Raw genomic sequence first — 26458 nt, forward strand, 5'->3', positions numbered from 1 at the left:
TACCATTATGTCATATCATCATTAATTGGGCATAGAACAAATTTTATATTATTACCTTGTACAAAGCTACAATGCAAATTCTATACTTGAGTTCTCTTCATCAGTGTAGAACAGTAGATTGTCCAAGGAAGCGCTAGAATGATTCAGCTTAAAAGATGAACAAAAGGTGCCATGTCATTGCTATCTAAGTGTTCTATATTAGAAAAAAAGAGTGATAACTCTTCAATTGGAAAGGCAATCTTTTTTTTTAAAGTGGTATTTTTCCTTTAGCTAGTTTTTAGATAGGGCCTTGGTGCTTTTTGCCTGGGGTTGTAATCTATCTATGCCTCCCTCATAGCTGGGATTACAGATGTTTATTACCACACTCAGCTTGTTCACTAATGTTTTGCTGAGGCTGGCCTCAAACTGCAAGTCTGCTGATATCCCCCTTCTGAGTAGTTGGGATTACAGTCATGAGCTACCATACCTGCTAAGAAAAGCATCCTTAAAGGAGTCAGAGAATAATACATTTTTAGAGTTGGACAGGATTTGGTCAGATGTGACATTTCACGTTTTACATTCAAGGGATCAGAGACATGGACATGTTGAATTATGACAGTATGGTGGCTGCAATTTAGGCTCTTGACATGAATCCTAGGGCTCTTTCCATTGTAGCTTGCTGCATTTCACAAAGATGATAAAACAGCTAGGATAGTCTCAATTGCAGTTCAAATCAGAATAGAAAATCATGAATGGTTTGAGTAGGATTTGCAAACCCACCCACACTAGCCTGGACTTGTGCCCAATGAATACAGTAAAAATGGTTTGAGTGAGTTTTCATTTTACCTTCAATGACTTGTAACTTCTTCCAGAATCTCTGAAGCCACAACAACCAGAATGACTGCCCAGACTCTGAGGGGTTCATAACGTAGGAGCCAGCAGCTACCATACCCTCTGCACCATCTTGGTCTTTCATGACAGCTAATTCAAATAAGCTAGAACCCTCAAGTGATTCCATGTTTGTGTTGAGAAGTCTGAGAAGAAAACACTCAGAGAAGTGCCACGTTTATTAGAGTGAGAGAACAGCACCCTCACAATGTCACCGAAAGACACAGACCTCAGAGATATAGACACTGAGCACACACCAGTAACTACGGAGAATCTCTAGGGTTGGAAGATCACCTCAGAGGTCACCAGGTTGATCTTCACATCCAATATGCTAATCCCCCTTAAACAACTCCCTTCAGTAGACTGAGGTCAGATTCTGTTAAGACTTTGGCCAGCTCTAAATCTGTATGGCAGCATAGGATGTTTAAGAACTATACAGTAGTAGAAGTGAAGCTCCCTGACTCAGGCCCCACAGTTCCTTTTCTTATGAAAAAAGGATCCCAGAGTCCAGTGTTAAGTCCCTCCATATTCCCCTACCAAGAACGGAACCCAGGGATGAATGACTGGTTTATCAGGGTTTTTGTCCTTGGGCTTTCAGAAGGATACTTCTTGTTCCAAGGAGGCATCTACAGCAGGGTCTGGGGCCGGCCATCTCCAAGAACAGCTTGTTCTTAAGCTCAGAAGACTCCTCACAGAGAATAGCTAGGCTTGCTGTTCCACCAGCTGTAGTTTGGCAGTTTTGACTCGATGGGCTTCCTTCAGGTTCCGTGCACGGACCTCTGGGTTGGAAATGAACTCCACTTGTGGCAAAGGGAACCAGCCTTGCTCTCCATCAGAAAGTCTCACTCCCTCCAGCCAGCCTGTGGACACAGGGTAATTAGAAAAAAGAATTACCTGGGAAAAGATCATGTTAAGCTCCCTGTAACTCCTTTCTGAAAACTTTTTTGCATTCTGAGGCTTAAGGAACTGGAGAGTCTCCAGGATAAGAAGTCTAGGCTTCTCAGGTAATAAACATGGCTATCCATGGTGAAGTGTACAGCTAGCTGCCCATTCCTGAGCCTTCTACGCTGTCTTGAGTTATGTCCCTTCAACATATGTTGATGTCTTAGTCCCTGGTATCTCAAGGTGTGACCTTATTTGGGAATGAAGTTGTTGATGTAAGTAATCAAGTTAAACTAATGCTACACTGGAGATGGCTGGCTATTAATCCAGTATGAATGGCATCCTTATGGAAAGCAGAAAACTTGGACAGAGATAGAGGAAAGAGGGTCACAAGAAGATATGGGCAGAGTTTGGAATTTTGCTGCTACAAGCCAAAGAACACTTGGGGCTTCATCAGCATGAGGTGATGAAGGATCTACCCTAGAGGCTTCAGAAGGGACAGGGCCCTGTCAACAGTTTGATTTTGGACTTCTTGCTCCAGAGCTGTGAGAGAATTTCTGTTGCTATAAACCACCCAGCTTGTGGTACTTTGTTAAGGCAACCCTAGAAACTCCTCTGTGTCCTGCCTGCAACGCACAGCCTACTCCTTATGGATTCTTCCTCTTACCATCACTGCTTTGCTGAGTCACCATCACCACATCCGCCTTCTCTAGTGCCAACTCGTCATTCTCGCGGGGCTTGTAGGCTCGAAGACACTGGACTTGTGGGGAGTCTTTGGGAGAGAGAAGTAAAGAGAGGTTAGGACAGCAATGGCCAGAGAAGGCTGTGAGAATCTGAGATAGAAACAAGAGCAGGATTACAGGTAAGAGGCGATTGGGGAAATCTTCATTTTCTATCAGGTACCAAAATGGGTGATAAAGAAACAGAAATGTCAGGACTGATATGGATCAGAAATTCTACTTTTTTATGGAAGATGACAGAGAGATACATTGTGAGGATGTTTAGTTATTCATCATTACAAAAGCTTGCAATTTAGTTCAAGACCATTCTTCCCTTTGAAACGTTTCCTGACCCTTCAATATTCAAAGGATCCTATATTCCTTAAAACTTATTGCTGGTAAGAAACCATGTGTCCCTTTTCTGACTATTTTATGCATGTATTTTGCTTTAGCAACACAAAACATAACTCCTGCTCCAAAGGGAATAAGCGATAGCTTATTCTGATCCAAATATGAGTGATCATGGCCTGGAAACATGGATTCAGGTTATCCTGAATGGCATGTTCCACTCTTTTAAAGAGGTTACATGAAGTTTTTATAGGATGAAAGAAAGTCATAAATCAATATATTAACCAAATACATTGGTGAGGTCATCTGGTGGGTGGTTCACAGCAAAGTGGGGGAATCTCTTCTATAGGTTTCAGATGTTCTATTTTTAGCGTCAGGGTTGGTAGAAGCTAGTGGTCTGCAAAGTTTAATAATACATTCCAGATGTTTTACCTAATAGTCATAGGAATGTTAGGTCAGATTCTGAGATGGGTAATAGTTGGTTATTAAAGGGACTAACAATAGTCCAAGATAATTTTGCCTCTTGATTTGCAACATTCTGGTCTCCAGAGTGATGAAATTCTAGTCATTCAATCAGTGCAGGGTCATCACCACAGATGTGGCTTCTTTAGAGAACTTCAGTTCACAGCCTCTCCAAGATTGTAAAATCTGAGTCTGTGATTCCTTTATTTTGTTCAAAGTCCCCAGATGAGGCTGGAAAAGACTACCAGAGGAATTCCAGGATGACCTAAGCAAGGGACTTTATTCCCAGATTCCCATTGGCTTCAGTTTCCTATCTGAGAGTGATCAAGATGATCACTGATCAAGGGTTCCTCAAGAATCACCCTGTTTCTATACTTTTTCTAGAATTCTGTTTCTATACTTTTGTGAACCAGGGAAAATTTGCATGAAGCTGAATGAAGTTCAAGATAACAAAGTTAAGAGAATGCCTGTCCTATAACCATGCCATTTTACATGAGTTTATTGCTCTTTCTACTTTACCATACTGCACGGGTTCTCACAGAAAACAGGATACTGCATTTTGATTTGTATTTTTTCTAAACTCATCCCCATCTGTCATTCACAAGACTGTAAGGAAGGAAGATGAAGAAGGAAGAGTTACTGTCCTCCTTACCCACCAGAACTGAAGACATCAGTGGAGTACATAGTGAGTAAGCTAACAAAATTCAGTGACAGCTTGGTTCTCCTAGTTCCTTTTCCAACATTCTTTGCATTCATTTGTATTTGTTCTTTTCAGTCACTAAAGGTCCAGTGTTCTTTTGAGTTCATTTCCTCTGTGGACATACACTAAGGAATCCCTGCTGGAGGACAGCTGTGGGGCTGATATGAGAGGTAGAAATGCATCTTAACAAAAATACATATAAATTCATGATGTGAGTAAGCCCATGGTGCTCTGGATAAGTAGCCTCAGCTATCCTGTACCCCAACTGCAGTCATACTGCCTCATCCTATTTTCCCAGCACCAAGTAGATAAAATCTAGGCAAAATCTTAGTAGGTCAGACTTTAGGGGACAAATATTTTAGAAAGTGAAAATAACTTCCTAAGAGCATGGGGAAAGGCAAGGCTATGGTGAAAAGCAGTGTTAAGCAGATGTGTCTCAGGTATTTAAGTTCCAGTGGCCAGTCTTCCATTTTGCAATTTTGAGGAAAAGCAATAAACAGAAGCCTCACAGAGTTACCACACAACACCCTAAATACCCATATCCAAAGTAGACTTTTGACCTTACCATTTCCTCTCCCTCTTAGGCCCTGACTCACCATAGCATTCCAGCAGGTCCAACTCCTCTCTTGGCATGGCCAAGGCTGAGATCCATCGAAGCTTTTCACTTCTGAGAAAACAAGAGATTCATATCTTTAATTAGCCTGGGGGCATAGGATGAGGGTCAATGGTAGGGAAGGCAAATGGTGTGGGAGGGACTTGTCTGGTTCAATGACTTCTAAGACAGAAGTCAATGGGACACTTCTTGGGTACAATTTTGAGCTACAAGTTAATGAGTATTGTCACACTTTATTTTTTTCCCTTCTCTTTCCAGACTTGTAGTGACTTCTTATATCTTCCAACTTGAAGCATAAAGTGAACTGTCAATCACACACACACAGGTTTTCCATTTTGGAAATTGTTTAGGTCACTTCTTTTACTTTGCATGATTCTTAACACTCCTTACCCGGCTCCCTTCAATCAAGTATCTGTAATGAAAATTACTCTGTAATACTAATTAGATCAGGGAGATAAAGCTACTATTTCTTTGTTTTTGTTGTGCAATGTAACTCTAGCCTAATTTTGTAATTATCTGAAGATTTTTCCATTATCTTAGCCTCTGCTTCTAAACATACCTAGACAATTGAGAGCTGACACTCTTATTGTTCCAGGAAGATACTGTCTAAAGCACTAAACAAAAAACACAAATCTGCATATGATTATTTGGCTCATATGATATCTATCATACAAAAGTCTGTGCCAGCTTCCCTGCTCCATTAGTGAAGATGGGTTTTATCAATCCCACCCTGAAGTGTCCTCCAAAATACAAAACTGGAAAGTGTCTACAACATGGGGAACCTCAGACTATTAGATAGGTCAAACTTTTCTCCCCCAAAGATTTTCTTTGTTTTTTTTTGGTTAGCATATGTTAATAGTACAAGGGGGTTTCATTGAGATAATTCTATACATGTATACAGTATACTCTAAATTTTTAAAAAAGACTCATCTTGTATCTTTTATAACACCAACAGGACTAAAGTCTCTGAGCTATTCCTTATTGCAGGAATACTTTTTTACTCTCAAAAATGTATGTGAATGTGTTAGTTTTTTATTATTGAAAGATGAATAAATCAAATTTATTAATGCTATGGATTGCTGCTCAACAGAGGACTGATTTGGGAGTTGGGAGGAAAGAAGGCAAAAGGTATCTAGGGTGTTTCTTATTCGAATATGTGCCCACCAGCCTTGGGCACTGAAGGGTCTCTGGCTTGCACAGACAGAATAAGTAATCCAATTCTTTCTTAACTCCATTCCCACCCCATCTTCTTTCAGATGTCTCACAGATCTCCCTGTGTTTTTTGAACAAAGGGTACAAAATAGATGCTAAGCCTTGGTAGCAACTTCATACTCTCTTCTACCTCCAAACTCCTGAAAGGTGCCTATTAGCCCTCAGCGTTCAGGTTTTTCTATGGATGTCCCCAGTCCCAAAGAGGGCATTTTCTAAACATGTTTTCTGCCTGGTCCCATTTCCTTCCAGGGATGTCCACTCATGACTCCTGTGCCCAGCCACATCTCACTGAGTCTCGGTGCGGAAGAGAAACTCGGCCTGGGTGCCCTGTGCGTTGTGCCGCAGGAAGAGGCGGAAAAGGTTTTTATGTGGTCCATGTAGCTTCATTTCACACTTCTCCCCCCGGATGGAGGAGAAGGGAGCATGGTCAAATACCAGGAACCGGCTACCCCTGAAAAACACAAGTGTTTTCAACCTGATTCTAGAATTTCCATTCTTCATCCACCTGCATATTCTCGGATTCAAAGTCCCTAACCTTAGCATGTACAGCTTACAAATTCTCTTAAAAGACCGTATCATGGTCCTAACTTTCTCTTAACATGGTAGCTCTACTGTCCTCAGGGACTCGTTGCTGCTTTGGCCATCTACCTGTCTAGTATGGCAGATATTTACCACCTTAAGGAGTTGAAGGGAGAGAACTAATATAAATTTTCTGAGGCCCTAATGACCAGAGTATTATGGTCTGAAATTAGGCAAGTATGTCTTGGCTAGTAGGTTGAACCCAGCCCAAACAAGCCACAAACAGACTTACTTGAGAAAGCAATGAGCTATTTGCTGCATTTTGCTCTAAGTCTGTAATATAGTTCTGTCGTGTGATCTCATGACATAATTTGTTAGGATCTCCTTTTGTTCCTTCTTCTACCTTCCTTTTCTCCTCTCTATGCTATGATGACCCAGACTCCCTGGGTTGAACCATCAAGAAGAGCCAGATAGTAACAGGACCCTTGATGTCCATTTTTAACCTTCTCTTTTATCTCACCTCATTCCCCTCTTGTGCCCTGATCTCCCATCCCAGCCACTTACTCTCGGGGCCGAGACAGCAACAGACAGTCATTGAAGAGGTGCAGGTGGACTGGACGGGTGTTCAATTTTCTTCGCAGTCCTGGGGAGACACTGAACTCAAGGGCTGTCAGCTCCCCACTCTTCACCAACCAGCGAGATTGTGAAATGAGTGGAAATATCTATGTGATAGAGAGAGAAGGCAGTGTCACAAATAGTACAAGCATGAGCTTCCTACTGGTCTTATCCTCCTTACCAGCCATCTCTTCTAGATCTGCCCTCTTGTTCAAAACCCACCCATGTAGATTGTTTCTCTCTGAACCCTCTGACTATACTTTCCACTGAGTGGTTCCTACATTTACATGCTCAGGCAAATGCTTACGGTCCAACCAGGAAAGTGACAATGTGACAGAGCTCCACCCTAGGATCTGAACTGAAGATGACTGTAAGAGTTCAGCTAGAGCATATGAAGGAACAGGCAGGGCATAACATGAAGTGCCTTAAAAGTCAAAGGATTAGGGGCAGCTGGGGTATCTGCTGTCTCCTTTATCACAACCACAGACAAGAAAGGAGCATACTGAGTCAGATTTGGGGTTGAGAATAAGAAGAACTAGGACTTAGAGCTGGGTATAGATGGACACTGGACTAGAGTTAGACAAGGAGTTTTCCTTCTTTTTCTAGGAAAGTAAAAATGGTATCTGTTCTGTGTTGGAATTTCACCGTGGAATGTCTATTTTAGACTTGTGTTTGGATAAGAGATTTTTGAGATTTTGGTCATGTTTTCTTTGGTTAGAGTAGAGGGTGAACTGATAAAATAATGATTTGCTCAAGCTCCCAAAGTTTTTTCTTATAAAGGCTTATACTGAGCAATTCTTCTTCATTCTACTTATTTTTCCCTTTTCTCAAATGTACCTCTTGCTCTTCAAGTAACCAATGTTCCATTTTTTGCTTATTATTGTAATAATAATATTTATATTATTATAATAATATAATGTAATAATATTATTTATATTATTCATATAAACACAGATACAAATACAGATCTGCACCCTCCACTTCACACCAAAGGTAATACAGTATACACATGGTTCTATACTTTCACTTAATAACATGTCTTAGAAAATAAAGTGGGCATTTGTATGTTCCAGAAATGAAACAAAGGAAAAGTACGAAGGTTATAGCCTGGGGTGATGTGAGCATGATGACTGTATGTTAGCGCGTTCCCAGGACAACTCACTTTGCACTCAAACTCAATCTTCTGGCTCAAGTAGATCAGCTCCTCTGTTCGTCGCATTCGCTGGACATTATTATTACAGTCTCGGATCAGCTAAGAGTTGAGCAGGGTAAGAGGAAGAGCATCATGTTAAGAGTCTTGATCTTTGAGTCCCCTGCAAGCATTTGCAAACAGGTGTAATGGCCACAATGCTTCCTATCCGGTTGGAATTGAGTGAAGGCAGCTCCGAAGTCAAGTCCTAGGATGCTGGTATACTTGGTATGACTTGACAGAACTTTTCTGGGATGAGGGATTATGGTAGTTGGAGCATACTCCCTAGAAATGAAGTGTTCACTGCATGCAAGAGGAGGCTGGAAACCAGGCACAGTGGCTCAAACCAGTAATCTTGGCTAGTTGGGACGGGAAATTGGGAGGATTGTTGTTTGAGGTTAGCCCAGGCAAAAGTTCACAAGACTCTATTTCAATCAATGGCTGGGCACTGTGTCATCCCAGTTTTCTGGGGAAGCACAAATAGGAGGATCATGGTCCAAGCTGACTTAAGCATAAAGTGAGACCCCAGTCAAAAAATACCTAAAGCAAAAAGTGCTTGCAGAATGGCTCGAGTGGTAAAATGCCTGTCTAGCAAGTATGACTTCAACCCCAAGCGCTGCCAAAAAAAAAGCAAGAGGAAAAGAAGAGGTTTAGGTGGATACAGTGAGGTGGCTGAGCTCTCCCATTAAAAGGGTCCCACCTGCCATGTTCTCTGGAGTCCTGGGTCAGGGCGGGGAAGACTTCTCTATGATGATGGAGAGCAGGGGTTAAAAGTGGACATGGTAGTGCCTACCTCCTCCAGGGCATGGTGTGCCTTCGTGGCCTCTGCTTCCTCTGAGGAGCCAGGCTGTGTTCTCTTGAGAATGTTCTGTAGAACAAACAGTAGGCAAGAAGCCAGATGGGAGGGAGGAATGGACAAATGGGAAGAGATGAATGGGGGTTGCTTAATGGAGAAGTACAATTTCAGCAGCAAATATTTTTCAGAATTAAAGGTATGGGCAGTAGGGAGACTGCTCGTATCCTCCACAGGATGGAAATGGACCATCCCTTGCCTGGAGGCTCCCCGAGATCAACCCTAAGTATTGGCTATACCTGAAGTAGCAGCTTGAGACGAGTAATGCGCTGGAAGGGCAGAATGAGAAAGGACTTGAGGGAAAGGCGCTGGCAGATGGGGTCGCTCTCCAGCTTCTCCAAGACTTCTCGGAAACTGCTGTTGCTATTCCTGTGAGTAGCAAGCCTCAGGTGAGGAGGGTTGTGGGATTAGCAGGGGGCTCAGTGAAGGCATAGGGAATAGAAGCTCAGTGGGATATCTAGGGGTGGGGTGGGAGAAGAAATGGTAAGAGCTGATGCCCAGGATGCCCAGGTGTGATTGCTGAGAAAACTTAATATGGAGCACAGGCTGGGACTTGAGACAACATAGTGGGAAGAAGAACACATGCTTTTGGGGTAGCACTCTGGGCTGGAGATTAGTTCAAGGTCACTGCAGGGCACACAGGGGGACTGAATGGGGATCAGTCTCACATTAAGTTTTGAAAAGTACGTTCTTGATAGGTCTGGTTGGTGACATAAGGCAGATAGACCCGGCGGAAGTCTGGGGCATGGTTTAGAACCACATCACACACTTGGAAGGAGAAGATGTTGTTCTCGAAGTTTTCTTCTAGGTCTGAAAGGAACCTGTATGGTATTTAAACAAGTCTAGTGAGGTTTCTAGGCCTTAATTCAACAGTTGGCTGACCCTTGCTATGGCTTGAGCTTGTGACTTCTCTCTGTTAGTGAATAACTTCTGTTGCCTCTCCTTAGTTCTGTGCTCCTTGCTATGCACAAGAATTCTCTCTGAAGCTGTTGCTCGTTTGCTCTTGATTTAACTCTCTGATTCTAATACTCTATTTCTTATTTTTCTTTTATCCTATTTTGGTTTTCCAATCTTTCATGAGTTCTATACCCCATCTCCAATTCTTACTATACAGTGTCCAAAACTTCAACCCAAGAACATTTCTCATTCATTTGTTTAATCCATCAATGGATATATCTACCCTCTTCTCTTCTTTGTTCTTTATATCCCTACCACTATCAGGAATCAAGGAGGGAGCTGAAGCCCAATTTTATCCTGAGACTGTGTCAAAGGGAAGGCTTCTAAGACTGAAAAATGCAGCTGATGATTTAGTGGCTAACAACAGTGAGGCTAAGTGTGTGGTACTGGAAAAAGGGATAGTCTCACATGGTGCTGACATCTCGAACATCCTGTAAACGAGAGAAGAGCCATTGGTGGTCCTGGTTGGAGAGGGTGGCCCGGAGTTGTGTTGAATGTTGGAAATGATCCACAGCAATGTTGAGACTGCGCAGATATGACGCCTCCGATACGATCAGCTCAAACTTGGCCTAGGAGGTTGAAAAGGAGAAAGGGTAGAGAAAAACTTGTGTGGAATCCCTGGTGTATGCCAGCTAGTGAGCAATAGTGCAGCAGGGAGAGCACTAAATAAGATAGAACCTTTCATAACTCATAATCACAACGAAACTTAACCTGATCTGGAGGCAAGGGATGAGAAAGAGTATTTGAGTATGCAAGATTTAATCTAGTGATTGAAAAACATGTGCAAGCCTCAAAGCTGTAAGAAAAAGAAATATGCTTTCAAGAAACACCAACTTTCACACACTCACAAAGGGGTAACACCGTGAGATAATGGATATGTGAATTTGTTTTACTATAGTAACCTTCTTACTATCTATAAGTACTCTATAACATCATTGTGTGTACTTTAAATATATACAATATAATTTATTTTAAAAAACTAAATAAATTGAGCATTTTTAGAACCAAGTATGCAGAAGTAGTATAAAGAGATGAGGCTAGACATACCACCCCTGGGCATATACCTGAAGGAGTATGTGCTAGGACACAATCGAGCCACTTTCACATTCATGTTTATTGCAACACTATTCACAATACCCAAGCTTTGGAAACAGCCCAGATGCCCCACTACTGATGAACAGATTAAGTGGGATGATAGAAAAAAGTAAAGGGGGGTTAATCTGATTAAGTACAATGAATTATCTGAAATACTGAGGCAACTCCCCCTCATTGAACTATCAATATACACTTAGAAAAATGAGGGATGGGAGGGGAAGACAGGTCATGTCTGGGGGTGGGTACCAGTGGGAAGGAGCAAGCAGAAAGAGAGGATGAAGGAGGGGAAATATGGTATTTTGTATTCATGTATAAAAATAGAACAATGAAACCTGTTGAAACTGTTCTAAGAAAGGGAAGAGGGAGGATGAGGGACAATGATGGAGGGGGTGAATCTAATTAAGATATATGTAATCACATATGTAAATGTCACAGTGTATCCCCCTGTATAACTATTATATGTTAATAAAAATATATTTTAAAAAAAGATGAGGATGGAGCAGCAAATAGAAATGAGGTCTAGATTGTTATATGAACAATGTAAGATAGTATGGATTTATGGCAGTGGGAAAATTAAAAAAGGTTTAAGTAGGGGAATAACTTTATAGGATTTTTTTAGAAAAAATAAAGACATTTCTGAGCAAGTATAGGAAACAGATTGGAAGGGTCAAGAGAACCATGTTAGGAAATATTGTAAGAAGTCTAGATGTGAAACGAAGGCCTGAATAGTCATGAGTATGATGAGAGACAACTTTATGACTATGTAGGAGGTAGATTTGGAAGGACTGATTATTTGCTAGTAATGGGACCTGAAAGAAGAGGAAGGGCCAAAGCTAATGCCTTGGTTTTTGAATTGGATAATGTGTGAATGATGGAGTCACTGACTTAACCAGAGTGCTCTGAAAGAAAAAAAGGTTTAGGGGATGAGGGTGATGAGTTCAGTTTGGGATTTGAGCAGAAGTGGAATGAAGCAGGGTATTTGAGAACAAGATGGGACAGTGGTGGTTTTATGGAAAAACCCAATACTTGAGAAATTGTTTGGAGAACTCAGCAGGGGGCACAATGACTCATGGCCAAGACTAGTGGCCTCCTCAAGCTTTTCATTCAAGCATATAGCTTCCACACAGATGCTTGGATAGAAAATAGAAAGAAGATACACCACGTTGTCGATCACTTGGATAACCAATGACACAGTCCGATTACCTTGTAATAAGTGTAATAACACTGAATTGTGGCACTGCAGGCTCAGCCTCTCAGCAATGCTCACTGACCACGTGACTTCGGGTGGCTCATTAACCATTCCAGTCCCCAGTGTTCTTTTTAGTCAGATAGTCACCCCCACCTCAAAAAGACTTTCAAAATAAATGGAGTCTGTGACAGCCCTTTTAGACCCCAGAGGTGCTATTTTATGAAACAAACATGAGCATGTAGGAAATCTCTCTTCTCTCAAAGGCAAGACCAGGGTTGGAACAGCGGCCCTAGTAACTTCCCCACCTCCCACTTCACTGGACTTTGGAGGAGAGAGCTAGAGTTTGTGTCATCTCCCAAGTTTTGACTGATAAATATGGGATGGATTAATGATTTTTTGAACACGTGTGCCTTAAAACTTGTGGTCAGAATAGGGCTTCAAGTCTGAGTATTGAAAGGCTTTAAAATGTATGTCTGTAGCCTTTTAAAATGTATGTCTGTATCCGTTTAAAATGTATGTCTGTATCTGTTTGAACAGGTAAAAACACTGGTTGTCTCTAAGTTCCTTGCAGTCAAAACTTCACTCCTCCTTGACTCTGAAAGGGATGGAGGATGAATATGGCATTAATATTTATCAAACTATACACCAGACACTATGCTAAACTAAATATGTATGTTTTCATTTAAACTATTCAGTGACCCTGAAAAGCAGGCATTATTATCCTCAACTTGTAGATGGGGAAGCTGAGACTTAGTGAAGTTATGTAACTTGTCTAAGACTACACAGCTAATGAATGGTGAAGCTATGATTCAAAATCAGGTCTGACTAACCTAAAATTAACATTGTTCTTTGAGTGATTACTCTTTTTCCAAGCATTTATCTGTTTTATTCCTTTGGGAACTCTTTATATCACATTTTTACAAATGAAGAAACGGTGGCTTTAAAAGACCAAATAATTTGGCGAAAGTTAATTAACAAATATTAAAGTGTGCTTCACATCCTACTGCAGAAAATAATTACTTAAACTTTATTCTAGCTGGAGAAGTAGTTCATGTGGTAGAACACTTGAACACTCACAAGCATGAGACCCTGGGCTCATGCCCTAGTACTCCAAAAACAACAAAACAAAACATTACTGTTTTCCACTGTGCCCTCTTTTCTTTCTGAGAAGAAAGATCCAACCAACATTTCAAACACATCTGAGTACAAGATGCTCTCCATGGAAAATGTACTAATGATAATACTTCGGAACCAGACAAACAGAATCTATTTCATGCAGTCTTGTAATTGGGAGTGGTGACCAAGCAGGGACGTGCTAAAGCCTCGATAAGGTCAATGGACCACAGGATAGGAGTCCTTTTTTTTTTCCCCCTCAAAAAAAAGCCTCTATATGTGTCTTGGTTGAAGAAGAAAACTTTAGCATAGCTTGAACTCCTGGTGCAAGTGGGAAATTTTTGTCTACCCTGAATCAGCAGTGATGAGGTTAATTTTACACTCCTCCCCATGAATTCAGAGTCATGGTCTCTCTGCATGAGCCCAAATCTGTAAGGGGTAGAAGATGGCTCATGGCATGAGGAAACAGGGAGGAGGGACAGTGCTGACATTCAGAAGCAATTCATGTTCTTCAGAGTGGAGAGGACGGATAGTCATGGTGTATAAATGTATATGAGGTGAAGCGGGGTGTGGGGACCGGCTGCCCATAGTGGTGGTGGTGGTGGTGGTGAAGAGATGAAAAGGCTATCAAATATGACTCTGCAATCTTTTCTTTGCCCCTTCCCAAGTCCCCATCCTTCCCTGCAGGTTACCTCTTGCAGTTTTTGGTCTTCGTGGGTCATGGAAAGCAGCACAGTGCTATTACGCACCACAGGAATTTCCTGCCAGAGGGAGCCACTGGAGGCCATAGAGAGGCGTTGCAGGTAGGACTCTGAGGACACCAGGCCCTTTCGAGGCTGCCGGGGGGAGGCGAGCCCGGATGTCTCAGACAGGCTGTCCAGCCGCTGCTGGCTCTGAATCTCCTTGTTCAAAAAAACATCGCTGTATTCCTGGTAAAGTAGCTGGGCTGCAAAGGTGATGACGTGTGGCAGAGAGAGAGAGAGAGAGAGAGAGAGAGTCCGGGAATAGGAAAGGTGAGTGGAGGTCCAGAGACAGAAGCTGCCAGCTGCTGCTGACCTCTGCCAATCCTCTCTCTTAGGGTCTTTACTGCCCTCCTGCTGATAGCCATAAGCCCTGTCCATTTTCGGCACAACAGCCTCCTCAGCCTGTACACCTGCTTCAAGGTACTCACAAGAGTTGATGAGCTTGGAGCAGCGTCTTGAAAAGCCTCCTGTCCCCTCCTTTGGTTTCTTCTCTCTGTGGAGTAAGGAAGGCTCTGCAGTGTTTCTGGCTATCAGATAGAAGCCTCCCCAGTGGTCACTAGATGATCGAATCTTGAACCTTCTGGACATGTGCTGGGATGTCAGGACCAAATCCCTGGAGAGGCTGAGTTGCAGTCTGAACCACTTTGGGGTTATTCATAGCTGCTACGTGCAACATTTACATGGGGTCGGGTTCATGGCCAAAGGGTTTGGGCAGACAGATGGTCAGACGTGGGACTGACAGAACTGGGTAGGTACAGGAACATCTTCCTACCCTGGAATCCTGGTGTCTTTCTCTTCCTCTCCCTAACTCCAGATGACAGAGGCATGTGCCATTCCAGGTCCCAGAACCCTTGTCAACTAAAATCCTAATTAGGAACTCTTAGCAGGTACTCTTGTTAGGAGACAGGGTAACTCACCGAAAAACAACCACTTCTGAGGGACCAGGGGATCTTCCCATGACTGGACTTCTTGAATCTGAAAATGGAAATGGGTGATGTAAATGAGATTTCAGAGGAGCATTTAGAGAAAGTGAAGAAGGTAAGATGTAGAGTGGGATGCCAGTATCCAGAAATGGAAAAAAAAAAGTGTTCCTGTGGACTTGGGAGAGAAGAAAGTACCAAAGCCAAAGCAGAGAGCCATCCAGGAGACCAGTATCAGCTATGTCCCCAGTCCTCATATCAGAATGGGAATTAGACAGGAGAGGGTACCTTATCTTCTCCAAGGAGAGCATGTAGGTGTTATAATGGAGGGAGTTCAAGACAACTTTTGGAGAAAGAGGTGGATGTCAAAGAAAGCCCTAGTGAGAGATGTAAAGATAAATAGGAGGGAAGGACATCGTGATGACTCATAGTATTCTCGTGGGCATCTGTGTTGAGAAGTGTGCATGAGTGAAGCCACAAAGAGAACAGTAGGGACCCAGGAGACAGGAGATGAGATAAGGTGGTAAGAATTGGAAAAAACTCGGCCTGACAAAAGTGTCTCTGTGGCTCTCTCTCCTTGCTTACCTGAAGAGCCTTCAGGTAAGATGGAAGGTCTGCGCAGGCCTTGGCGCTTCCAGCCCTTCTGCTTGCTGGGCCCCTCGCTAAGGCCAACCTGTCCACTGCTGCCCTCTGGTGGTCTCCCTAGGTCCCGCCTGTGGGGCCAACTGGATGCCTTCTCTAGCTGGGGATGGCTGGGCTTTTCTGGCTGCCTTGTTGGGCCTAGAGCTGACCTCCGTAGACCATTGGCTCCTTCCTCAGGGGCTGATCTTCTCAACAGTAATTTTGCAGGGGCGTCAGACTCTCCTGAGCGTCCTGGTTCCACCTTACTTGTAGATCTTTGGAGCTCTGGAGTCCAGGGAGTAGTAGGGGAAGAGGGGCGTAGAAGGTTTGACATATTGCTGAAAGCCATGCCGGGGGACACCTCACTCTTACTCCTATTTGTGGAAGACAAGGACTCCATTGATCTCCCAGTGGCTGGGGGCCAGGAAGTACGTCCAGCAGACGGGGGAGTAGAGACTGTCCAGTCTTGACCAACAGGTCTTTGTTTGGCTTGATCTGCTGAATTCAGAAGACCCACCTGAGTGCTCCTACTCCTTCCCCGGGTCTTTGGGGGTAAGGGGGGTGGTTCAGTGGAAGGATCCATGATGGGGATAGGGGGTAGAGGCCTGTACATCCTTGAGATACTAGAAGAAATGGGAGAATGGTGGTGCTGGGGAAAGTCAGGAGTTGGGGGTAATGGTTTGTTATATTTTAGCCTAGGGGGGACAGAAGCCTGATTTTGGTGGGTACCGTCTGGGGTGGACGGTAGAGGTCGGTGCTGCCTTACCATAAGGGGGTCAGGAACTTCGGGAAGTGGGCCTGTAGGAGGACCATGAAACCCCGAACTTAGGACTAATGGAGGAGGATGGCTGTATCTCTTCAGTGTGGGGGTCACTGTGTGAACAGGGCCATCTCTCTCCATGATGGAAGGATAGATGTGCCTCTTCTCTAAGGGAGGAGGGGGCAAAGGTTCATGGATTCTCATATCCATGGAGACAGTGGATGGGGAAGAACCATATGCAGGATATCCTGTGGCAAAAGTTGAATTGTGGGGGGAGGTCCACAGCTGGCTGTCATGAGGACTTCTGGGCCTCTCTGGATTTAAAGTGAATTCTTCAGAGTCCTGCCTTAAAGTAGATAATGAAGTTGGAGATTCTGAAATGATGCCACAGTCCCTTCTCCTGTCCCTTCTTGGGATCACAGAACCATAGATGGCAGGTTTGGGGGGCCTCTGAGGTAACTCTGAATGAGAGAAAGAAAGTGACCTTCCCACCAGGTCTGGAATCTGCTGCTCTGTCCTGTGAGATCCAGGGAAGGAGTTGCTCCTCAGGTGTTGGGTAGCCCCAGAGCAACTGGCGGGGGGACTATGAGGGCTGGCCCTGGCAGAGCTGGCACATGGGTCTGTGGTGGCTTCTGCAAGGGCAAAACCATGGATGGCAGCCAGGGAACTCTCTGATACCTCACAGGGAGGTAGGCTGTCAGTTGAGAGAGAAGCTCTTGGAGTCTCCCCCCTAGGAAAGGCACTCGGAGGACTGGAAGATGATAAGGCAGTTGTGATGGGGGAAACTTCAGCAGGACTGAAAGGAGCTGAATCTGGGGTCCCTGGAGAAGTCACAGATGGATTGGTAGAGACCACTTCAGTTCTCTGGGTGGACACTGTCCTCTTTCTCAGCTTGGATCCTTCTTGCTGGAGGTCTTGAGCTATTTGGTTGTCAAGTGATTCCCCAGGAGCAAAGGAACCAGCTAGAGAAATGGGCTGGGGAGAACACACTGTTGGCTCTACTGTGTGAATCAGAGCTCTGGGGGTCAGTTCTTCAGGCCTGGGCTCTGTCTGAGTCCCAGGAATCTGAGCCATGGGATAAGAGACATCTGGAAACAAGTCACAGGGAGAGAGGACCTCAGCAGCTACCAGAGCTAGTGGTGAAGGGCTGTGATGCTCCTCTTCTTCCATGCTCCTCTCTCCTTCCACTGCCTCCTGCCCACCTCCATTCCCTGGCTTCTCCTCATTTGACCCTGCCTCCTCCTCAGTCTCCTGTACTGAAATCACTTTCTGCCTTAGACCCTGATCTTGCTTTCCTGTTACTTCCTCTGATTTCCCCACTGTGCTTTGATTCTCTGCATATTGAAAGTCCATACTACTCTCTTCCAACTCCCTCAACATCCTCTTCCCCTGTCCCCAGTCTTCTGGACCTCCCTGACCCTGAGTCCTCCTCTCCTTATCCTCTTGACCCCACTCTTCATAATCAAAACCTTCCAGTTCCCCACTGAGCCCTTCTTTTTCACCTTGTCCCTGAAGCATCACATCATCTTGTATCTGTTCCTGGTTTTGCTGCTGTTCTCTCTCTTTACCACTGACCTGCTCAATCATCTGTTCCTGCTCCCCACAAAGCCCATCAGAACAAACACCCTCCCCTAGAGTTTCTTCCTCTTGAAGTTCACCTTCCTGTTGTTCCTGCTCCTCCAGAGCCTGGTCTTCCTGCAGGTTAAAGAGCCCTTCTTGTCCTTGACTTTTCTGTGTCTCTTTCAACTGCAGCTGTTCTCCTTGCCTGACAGGTCCACTTCCAGGGCCCTCAGTATGGTTGGTCTCTGCAGAGTGTGTTTCACAAGGAGGCAAAAATCCAGTGTGAGCAGAGCTGTCTGGAGAAGTTTCCTCTTTCTTTTCTCCTTGCTCAGTTTCTAATGTCAAAGAAGCGAAATCCGGTTGAAATTCCACCTCCAATCTGCTGCCCAGTTTGCTGGATTTGGGGACAATGTCTGGCGATTCACCCTGTTCAGGGCACACCCAGAGCCCTGGGGGTGCTAGTGTTCTTGCTCCTCTGTCTGCTGGACTTGGGGGTACTGCCTCCTGGAGCTCTGGAGCGTCACAGGCCTCAGTCACAAGGTTTTCCTGGTTGGTCTCCACATCTGCAGAGTCTTCCTTGGGGAAAGAGGGTATACTCCCAGTGGCATAATCACTCATGTCTCCTAACTCTCCCGGCTGGGTCACCAAGTATCTATGTCCATCTGTCCAATTAAAGGATTGATCCTGACCTTCTTGACCCTCAGGATCCAAGACAGGGATCTGGTTGCTCCTCATGATAACTTCAGGGATAACTCTGAATTCTCCTAGGGCAGGAATGGGAGTGGAGGCTCCATGTTGGAGCTCCTCAGCCTCCATTAGGGCTGAATCCTACAGAAGAACACAAAAGAAAGGTTTCTAATGCTTTTATTGATGAGAGAGAGAGAGAGAGAGAGAGAGAGAAAAAAAAAAAACTATAAGCAAGATAAGTTAAGATAGTCATGGTGGCTCATACCTGTAATCCTAGCTACTCGGGAGGCGGAGACAGGGGGATTGTGAGGCAAGGCCAGCCTGGGCAAACGTGAGACCCCTGCAACTCAACTGACGCTTGGGTATGGTGGTGCACACTTATCATACCAGCTATCAGGAAGCCTAAATAGGAGGATTGAGGTCCAAGCTGGCCCAGAACCAAGACCTAAACTAAGACCCTATTCAAAAAATAATCAAACAAAAAGTGCTGGCAGAGTGGCTTGAGGGTAGAGCACCTACCTAGCAAGTACAGGTCCTAAGTTCAAACTCTAATACCACCAAAAACCAAAAAGATGAGTGTACATTTCTGATTTCATTTAGTCATTTTTGATAAAAGGTACAGCAAAATAAGCAAAAGCCTCCACAAATTTCTCATTTAGCTATTCATTTTATAAAGATTTACCTAATGACTCTTTTAAGTATAGGGAAATTGGTACTGAAAAGGAAAGACATGGTCCTCATGGGGCTGTGGTCTTATGGAAGAAACGGATAAACATTTCAATTAGAGTGTAAGACCTCTGTCAAGAGTGCTAAAAGCTCCAGTGGTCATTACCCTCTTGATTATATTATGTCGATGTCTGCTTCTCCCTGCCAACTCTCTGGACACTCAGGGTGACTCAGCCTCATATAACTTCCAGACGGTGTGTGACACACCCTAGATCTAACAGCCCAGGGAAGCCGTGTCAGGAGTGGGACCTTCCTCCTAAGCTGCTGACAAGGGAGTAAAATAGGTCAGGCTATTACAGCTGACATGCAAGGCACTTGAGTTTCATCTCCTTTACACAGGGTCTGGATTTTACTCATCATTGTATGTTTTTATAGTGTCTAGCAGAGCCTTATAACTAATGAGCGATTTTGTTTTCAATTATAGAGGCAGCTGTTATAAAGAGGAATGATAACTAGTCTTATTATATTTAATATGGTTCATAAAGCTGTATTACCGGCATCATCTTACTCTCTCCTCTCCAACACCAGGTAAACTCTTTTCTTTATTTCCCAAGATTGTGAACTTTCTTCCTCTCTTCCCACTTCCAGCAGAACACCTCATATCCTACTTTGCAGAGAATTTAGAAACCTGTGTAGAGTACCTATATTTCCACTAATCCATCTTCCCTCTTCTTTTTCTTTTTTCCCTTAGCGTGTCTCTTCAGGGCTTTAGGGTATGGATTATCTCTTTCTCTCAAACCTCCAGCTTCTCTGCTGGAACTACTTCATCAGTACTTAAGCTTTCCTTTGTCTTCCTCATCTTTTAAATGTGGAGGTATTGTGTCTCTCTACTGTCACCTCACATCCCACCTGTCTCCACCTAGCTTCACCATTCTGCTAACACCCCCTATGTTCTTAATTCTAAAGAAGGCTCTTTGACCTTTACGTGGGGTGGTTGGTTTTCAGTATCTAACACTATTGATGTTAGAAATACTCCTTTTTGTTATTTATGCTTTTACATTTTATCTATGCATTAGGTTTCTGATCCTACAACTGGGTTAAACTATACTTCTCTTTCAAATAATTATCAGTTATAATTCATGTCACTCCTCCTTGGTATCATGTATACAATTATAATTACATAATTAGTGTGTATTTTGATTTACTATCAATTTCAACTAATAGGTGGTACGCTACGTGAGATGAAGAACCACCTCTATCAAATTCAATTGTCTACACCTACCACAATACTTGGATCACACTGTGTGCGCTTCATAAATACTTTGCACATAAGGAATAAAATTCTTGTTTCTCTCCCGGCCCAGGTTTGCCATATCCAATCAATCACCAAGTCCTATACAGCCACCTCCTAATATCCCTCAGGGCTGTCCACTGCTTGCCCTGTTCATGACTACAACCTGGAGCAGGCTGTGTCCTCTTACCAGGACACTGAGGCAGGAGCACAGCCTCATCTCTTCCTGTCCTTCCAGCCCCTCCCCCCATCTGATGACACCAGGCCCTACCTACCAGCTCCCCCTCCTAGGCTGTAGGCTTTTCTATGCACTGACCCATGGCCTGGAATCCCCTTCTGCCCTACAGTTTTCTGCTCCTCCTCAAACACACATTGCACCTTAATATCAGCTTTCCAGGCTAGACCACCAGCACCACAAAGGTACAAACACTGCCACGATAACTGTGCAATTCCTTTGCCTGAAGTTGAGTTGCCCTGAGCAAAGATGTGATTGAGAGATGAAGAAGATAGAGGTAAGAGAGTGTGGTTCACATTTTAGTTTTGCCTTTTTTGACTCTGCTAGTTTTAACATAATCATAGAAACCATTTTATCTATTTGAACATCACTTTTCTTACCTTTTTCTTTTTTTTTTGATGGTACTGGGGTTTGAACTCAGGGCCTACTACTTGAACTATGAACCCAGCTCTTTTTGCTTAAGTTCTTTTTCAGGAAGGGTCTGGTGTGTTTTTGCCTGGGCTGGCCTCAAACCATAATTCTCCATTCTCTACCTCCATGTAGCTGGAATTACAGTTGTGGACCACCATGCCCAGCTTGTTTGAGATGGGGTCTTGTTAACCTTTTGCCTAGGGTAGCCTGGAAAGATGATCCTCCCTATCTCTGCATCTCAAGTAGCTAGGATTTCAGATGTAAACCTCCTCACCTGGCCCTTTTTCTTATCTTTATTTATTTACTTGTTTAATTTTTCTGGTGGGACTAGGGTTTGAACTCAGGGCTTCGTGCTTATGAAGCAGGCATTCTACCACTTAAGCCACACCTCCAGCCCCTTTTTCTTATCTTTCAAAGGGGAATAAAGTACTTCCTTCACAATTATAATGAATATTAAATAAAATAACATTTTTAAAAGTTCATTGGTATCTATAAGGGTTATAGAAACATTAGGTACTGTTAACCTGAGAGACAGAATAAGTGTAGGAGAGAAATATAGGATTTATTAGCTAGAGGGGCCTTTGGAGACACAGAAAACTGCTCAGTTTGCAGGTGAGGAAAGAAAAGATCAAGACCCCCCGACATTTATTCAGATTCCCTAAGTAAATGGTATATATAGGACCTCTATCGAGGTCCCTTGACCTAAGTCTGTTGTGAACAACCAGCTGTCCAGCTGTGAGAAAGCTGGCAGGTCACTCACTAGTCAAGGGAAGACCCCAGGGGCCTTTGGACCTCTTGCTACAACTGGCCCTGAAACCTTTCTTGTCTGTTCCAGATTTAAAGCAGCCCACTGCCTGAATGCCTGTGGTTCTGTTGAGTCACTGCGTGCAGGCACAAGTGCACACACATGCCACAAACACACATACAGAGCCACCCTTGCAGTCTCTGTACTATAGAGCCTGATATAACCAAACAGGCAGGTCCCGGCACCCTGCAGATGTAGGATGCGACAAATTCCAGGCCATCCCACAGACACAGATACTATCTATATGGAACAAAGAGATATGTCTAACAAGTGTACCCAGGTTGAAGGACTTTTATGTCCTTTTCCAGTTAACTGACAGTGTGTGATTTTCGTCTTATATCTAGCACTTAAATACACAATATTGTACACAACACTTCAATGTGACCTTATTCTCTCAACCACAGGCTAAACAACATATTTGCTTTCTGGATACTTTCTGAAACTTCCTTACTACCTGCCTAGGGAGATCATATAACGAACCCTGTCATCTCCCTTCAGCCACATCTGTCTCCCACCATAATCATATCCTCCAAACAGGCAATCCGTGCATTTGTAATTGTGTTTCTGCCATATCCAGGCTTTATCTATATGTACCACGTGCTAAATAGATATTTTTAGTTCCCATCTACGTCTGTCTTCTGCAACCTCACACTGTCTTTATCCATTTGGAAATATCAGTGGTCACTTGTTTAAGCACCATTCACTCCAAGGGTGGAACATACCCCATTCTCTCTTACTTATCCTGTCTTAATAATCCTATGGCAACCAGACGTGACACAGCCAGCATGTGACACAGCTGAAGGAAATTTGTTAAACATGGTCTTACTCATGTAAAGTCATTAGAAGGGAAGTTATCTTTTTTGCACTACCCATTCTGTTAGAGTTCAAACATCCTCATCTCCCTCTCCACGGGAGTGAGTAATCACTATTTATCTGAGCACAAGGCACAGCATCATGGTGATCTGATTTCCTTCCACACCAGACAGTGGGTTGCATCTGTACAACTCCATCCATTTGTGTCTTCTTATAGGCAAAGCCTTAACTCACCCCAATAACAGTGTACATCAGTGCATGCTGTCTCTCCTAAAGCCCTCATCACCTTAGTGATGCATTTTAAATGCATTAAAATTGCATTTCAAAGATATTCCTTTTCCCAGTCACACTACTTATTCTTTGAACTGATATCAAGTTCTGCATACATTTTCGAGGACCTTGTTTCCTGGATTTTTTAGCAATGTCAATTTAAAATAGTCTGACTTAGAAATAAACACCACTGAAATACTTTTGAGATTATACTTCTGCATTTACATACTCTGTCTTCTATACTTCTACCCTCCTGCTCCCTACTAAAAAGTTACATTCTCATTTTGTTATGAGATCACCATAGAGATGTCTAAAATTAGTCACTGTTTGACATTACTGCCCCTGATACTACAAAGAGTTCAAAATAACAGTAGTTTTCTGGACCACCAGTTGCTAATACCTGTGTTCTATGCACCATAGGAAGGTCCCACAAATCCAGTGAAGACTATAATAGCCATATTTTATCTGTTTCCTAGTGTCTGAAAATATCACATATCTACTGCCTCACAGACCAGATGGTCTTCTATGAAAATATTATAAGTGATGAAGCTTATGACGCCAAGTCCACCTATGGCCCTGGTGCCATCCACACAGAAGGTCTAAGTGACCTGTTTGTGTCCTGAGCAAAGAGGGTGACCTTGTCCCAGTTCACCTTGCAGATACATTAAGTGACCAGCTCATGTTCACTTCGAAAACACTGAGTAACCCAGCTCCTGTCTACACCAAATGCTACATGTTACCTTGTGTCTATACCACTGACACCGAGGCTCCTGCTCAACCCATGATCCCATGGGCAACCCCTTTCCTACCCACACCACATAGCAACTGACCACTCCAGACACCACAAATGACGTCTTCTTGTCTATTGCAAAGATATAGTGCATAATATAGCGCTACAGACAACCTCAGACTGATCACGTTACAGGCAACCACAAACTCCAGGGAACCCTGATACATGAAGATGTTCAACTATATCCAGAATCACTGTATTCTTTTCAAAAGAGGAATTCCTTTACATTCCTCCTGACTTTGCTCTTCTCCAGTCAACTGACAGTTAATGACATACATTTCACAGTCTCAGAATTGACACCCTGTCCCCTCCTTTCCGGTCACCAGGACCCCTTTCAATGGTAGTGGCTTCAGTTTCAGATTGATTGACAAATGATGCCCATTTTGCTGGGTCTAGACCATAATATTCTTCATCCTCTAGGTGTAAATAACACAGGAAGTCTGGGAAGCGGTCAAGCTGGGGGTTGTTTACTTGGGAGATGGGGTTTTTGGAGTAGGCTAAGGATGCAAGAGCAAGGAGTGTAGTGGGGGAGCCAAAGAGGAAGGAAGCTGAAAGCTAAACCACTTTTCTCCCTTGTCAGTTTGGCCCTTCCCCCTCAATCTGACAACTGTGCTGGCCAGAGTTCACTCCTAGGTAGACAGGAGAGCAAGACTGCCCTGGAAATCCAAGTTCCAGGAAGGGGAGAAGGGGACTGAGGTCTGAAAACAAGTGGTATCAGGATTAGGTCTTCCAACCCAGGTTGCTAGAAAGCAATTATAAATGATGCTCAGAAGGTATATTCTTGTACCTGGACCCCAGGCCACACCTCTAAGCAGCTCCCTTTGCATGTCTCTAAGTCAAAATGCAATGTTGTGCCTATGTTGTGACTAACAAGAAGCTCCCCATATATAGGCAAACGAGGGAGGGGGGCTGCAGGGCAGAAGGAACAGTTACAACGGGTTACCTAGCTTTGGCTAACAGAAGAGAGAGGTGTGTACACAGCCGCACACAGGTAAGCATGCAAAAAATACCATGAAGATACCGAAGAAAGGCCCAGGCCTGGATACAAAACAGGAGACAATACCATCTCCAGGTAAGGAATAGTGTAGAAAGAAAATCTCAGTTATTCCTTATTATGGGGGATTAGCTTTTGCCAAGGCTTACACTTTGAAGAAAGAGTCGTGATTATTGGCCCGGGAACATCGCCGGGCAGGGTGCCCATTTCCAAAGCTGGGACCACGTTGCAAGCAAAGTTTTCAAAGGAGAGCACTTTCTCCAGGTCCCTTCCTCAGCCCCACCGGTACTCAGCCCCTCACCCAGAGTCCTGCCTATCGGCCCAGCCCCCCATTTCCGGAGCCTGCGCCCGGGGACCTGGCTGGGACTGGTCTCTGGGGAGGCCTAGCTTCCTCTTCCTTCCTGCCCCTGCCTTACCTCCGCCCCGCTCTACACGGCCGCCTGGGGCCCCGAGCTGAGAAGGGAGGAGGAGGGCACCCACCTGGTCGGTGTCACATGCTGCCTCGGCCCAAGAGTCCCCTCCAGGTCCCGGCGCCGGCCGCGGTCCCCAGCCAGGCCCGGCCGCCCCAGCGCCCCACCCGCGGCCCGCCCCTGCCGCCGCCGGACGGGAGGGAGGGATCGGGTTCTCCTAAGGAAGTTTCAGGTGAGGAAACAGGGACACACCTTCCCGGGGGAGGAGCAGGTCCCCTCCGCGCCCGAGCCTCATTGGTGTGGAAGAAGCGCCCGTCAGAGCCGGGAAATGCCTGGCCTAGCCGAGCGCAGCCAGCCGGGCGCCCGGGGACCCAGGCCCGCGGGCCGTGCGGTCCAGGGGGACCCGGCCGGCCACAGGGCTGCGACTAGGACAGGAGGACTTGGGACTGTCCCGAGTCCCTGTGTGCCTCTGAGAGCCCCCTCTTTGTTATCTTCAGGTCTTCACCTGAGTCTGCAAGGACCTTGTGTTTGCCTGTGTCTGGATGTGGGAGATTTGTGTTTGCCTGAACATATGTCTTTACTTTTACTTCTTAATTTCTCTTCCTTGATGTTTACCCGTCTCATTGTATAAGATAAAGGGTGTCTTCCTCTGGTCTCTCTTCTCTCTCTCTCTTTCTCTGCCTACACATTGTGCACCTCTGAAAGATGTCCATGTCTTTTCTCTAGATTCCGTGTTTGCTTCTGAATTCCTGAGTTCATTTTAAGATGATTATGTGTCTCAGGGTGTGTGTTCCTTTTCTGTCCTTTGCAGAAGTCTCTCTGTGTGTATGTGTGTGTGTGTGTGTGTGTGTGGGAGAGAGAGAGAGAGAGGGAGAGAGAGAGAGAGAGAGAGAGAGAGAGAGAGAGAGAGAGACAGAGAGAGAGAAAGACAGACAGAGACAGTGATTGAGTGAAAAGTCCCTTTTATGTTTAAGTCTCTGAGCCTATGTCTGTGTCTTTGGTCTGTGTTTTCTCATACATATGTGTTTCCTGATTCTTTCAGTGAAACATTGTGTTCTGTGGGTCCGAGAGGCCAAGCCTGAATGGGTGTTTCCACTTGTCTCTCCAACCACTTCAAAGAATGCCCAAACAGGAACCAGTGTGCGCACA

At 44.4% G+C, this 26458-nt stretch overlaps 1 protein-coding gene across 1 annotated transcript; it reads right to left on the minus strand.

Moving 5' to 3' along the window:
- Positions 1 to 1025: 1025 nt before the first annotated feature.
- Arhgef5 (Rho guanine nucleotide exchange factor 5) lies at positions 1026 to 25512 on the minus strand. Its single transcript, XM_020169572.2, has 15 exons — positions 25380 to 25512; positions 15582 to 18765; positions 14994 to 15051; positions 14505 to 14569; positions 14026 to 14279; positions 10345 to 10505; positions 9648 to 9800; positions 9219 to 9348; positions 8920 to 8994; positions 8100 to 8189; positions 6887 to 7044; positions 6093 to 6254; positions 4575 to 4645; positions 2417 to 2521; positions 1026 to 1727 (listed from the first exon to the last, which is right to left on the minus strand). Exons 2-15 carry the CDS (start codon positions 18751 to 18753, stop codon positions 1570 to 1572), a joined length of 4812 nt encoding a protein of 1603 aa, XP_020025161.1. The 5' UTR covers positions 18754 to 18765; positions 25380 to 25512; the 3' UTR covers positions 1026 to 1569.
- Between the last annotated feature and the right edge of the window lie 946 nt (positions 25513 to 26458).

This window comes from Castor canadensis, chromosome 2 (assembly GCF_047511655.1).
Source record: "Castor canadensis chromosome 2, mCasCan1.hap1v2, whole genome shotgun sequence".
NCBI classification, from domain to species: Eukaryota; Metazoa; Chordata; class Mammalia; order Rodentia; family Castoridae; genus Castor; species Castor canadensis.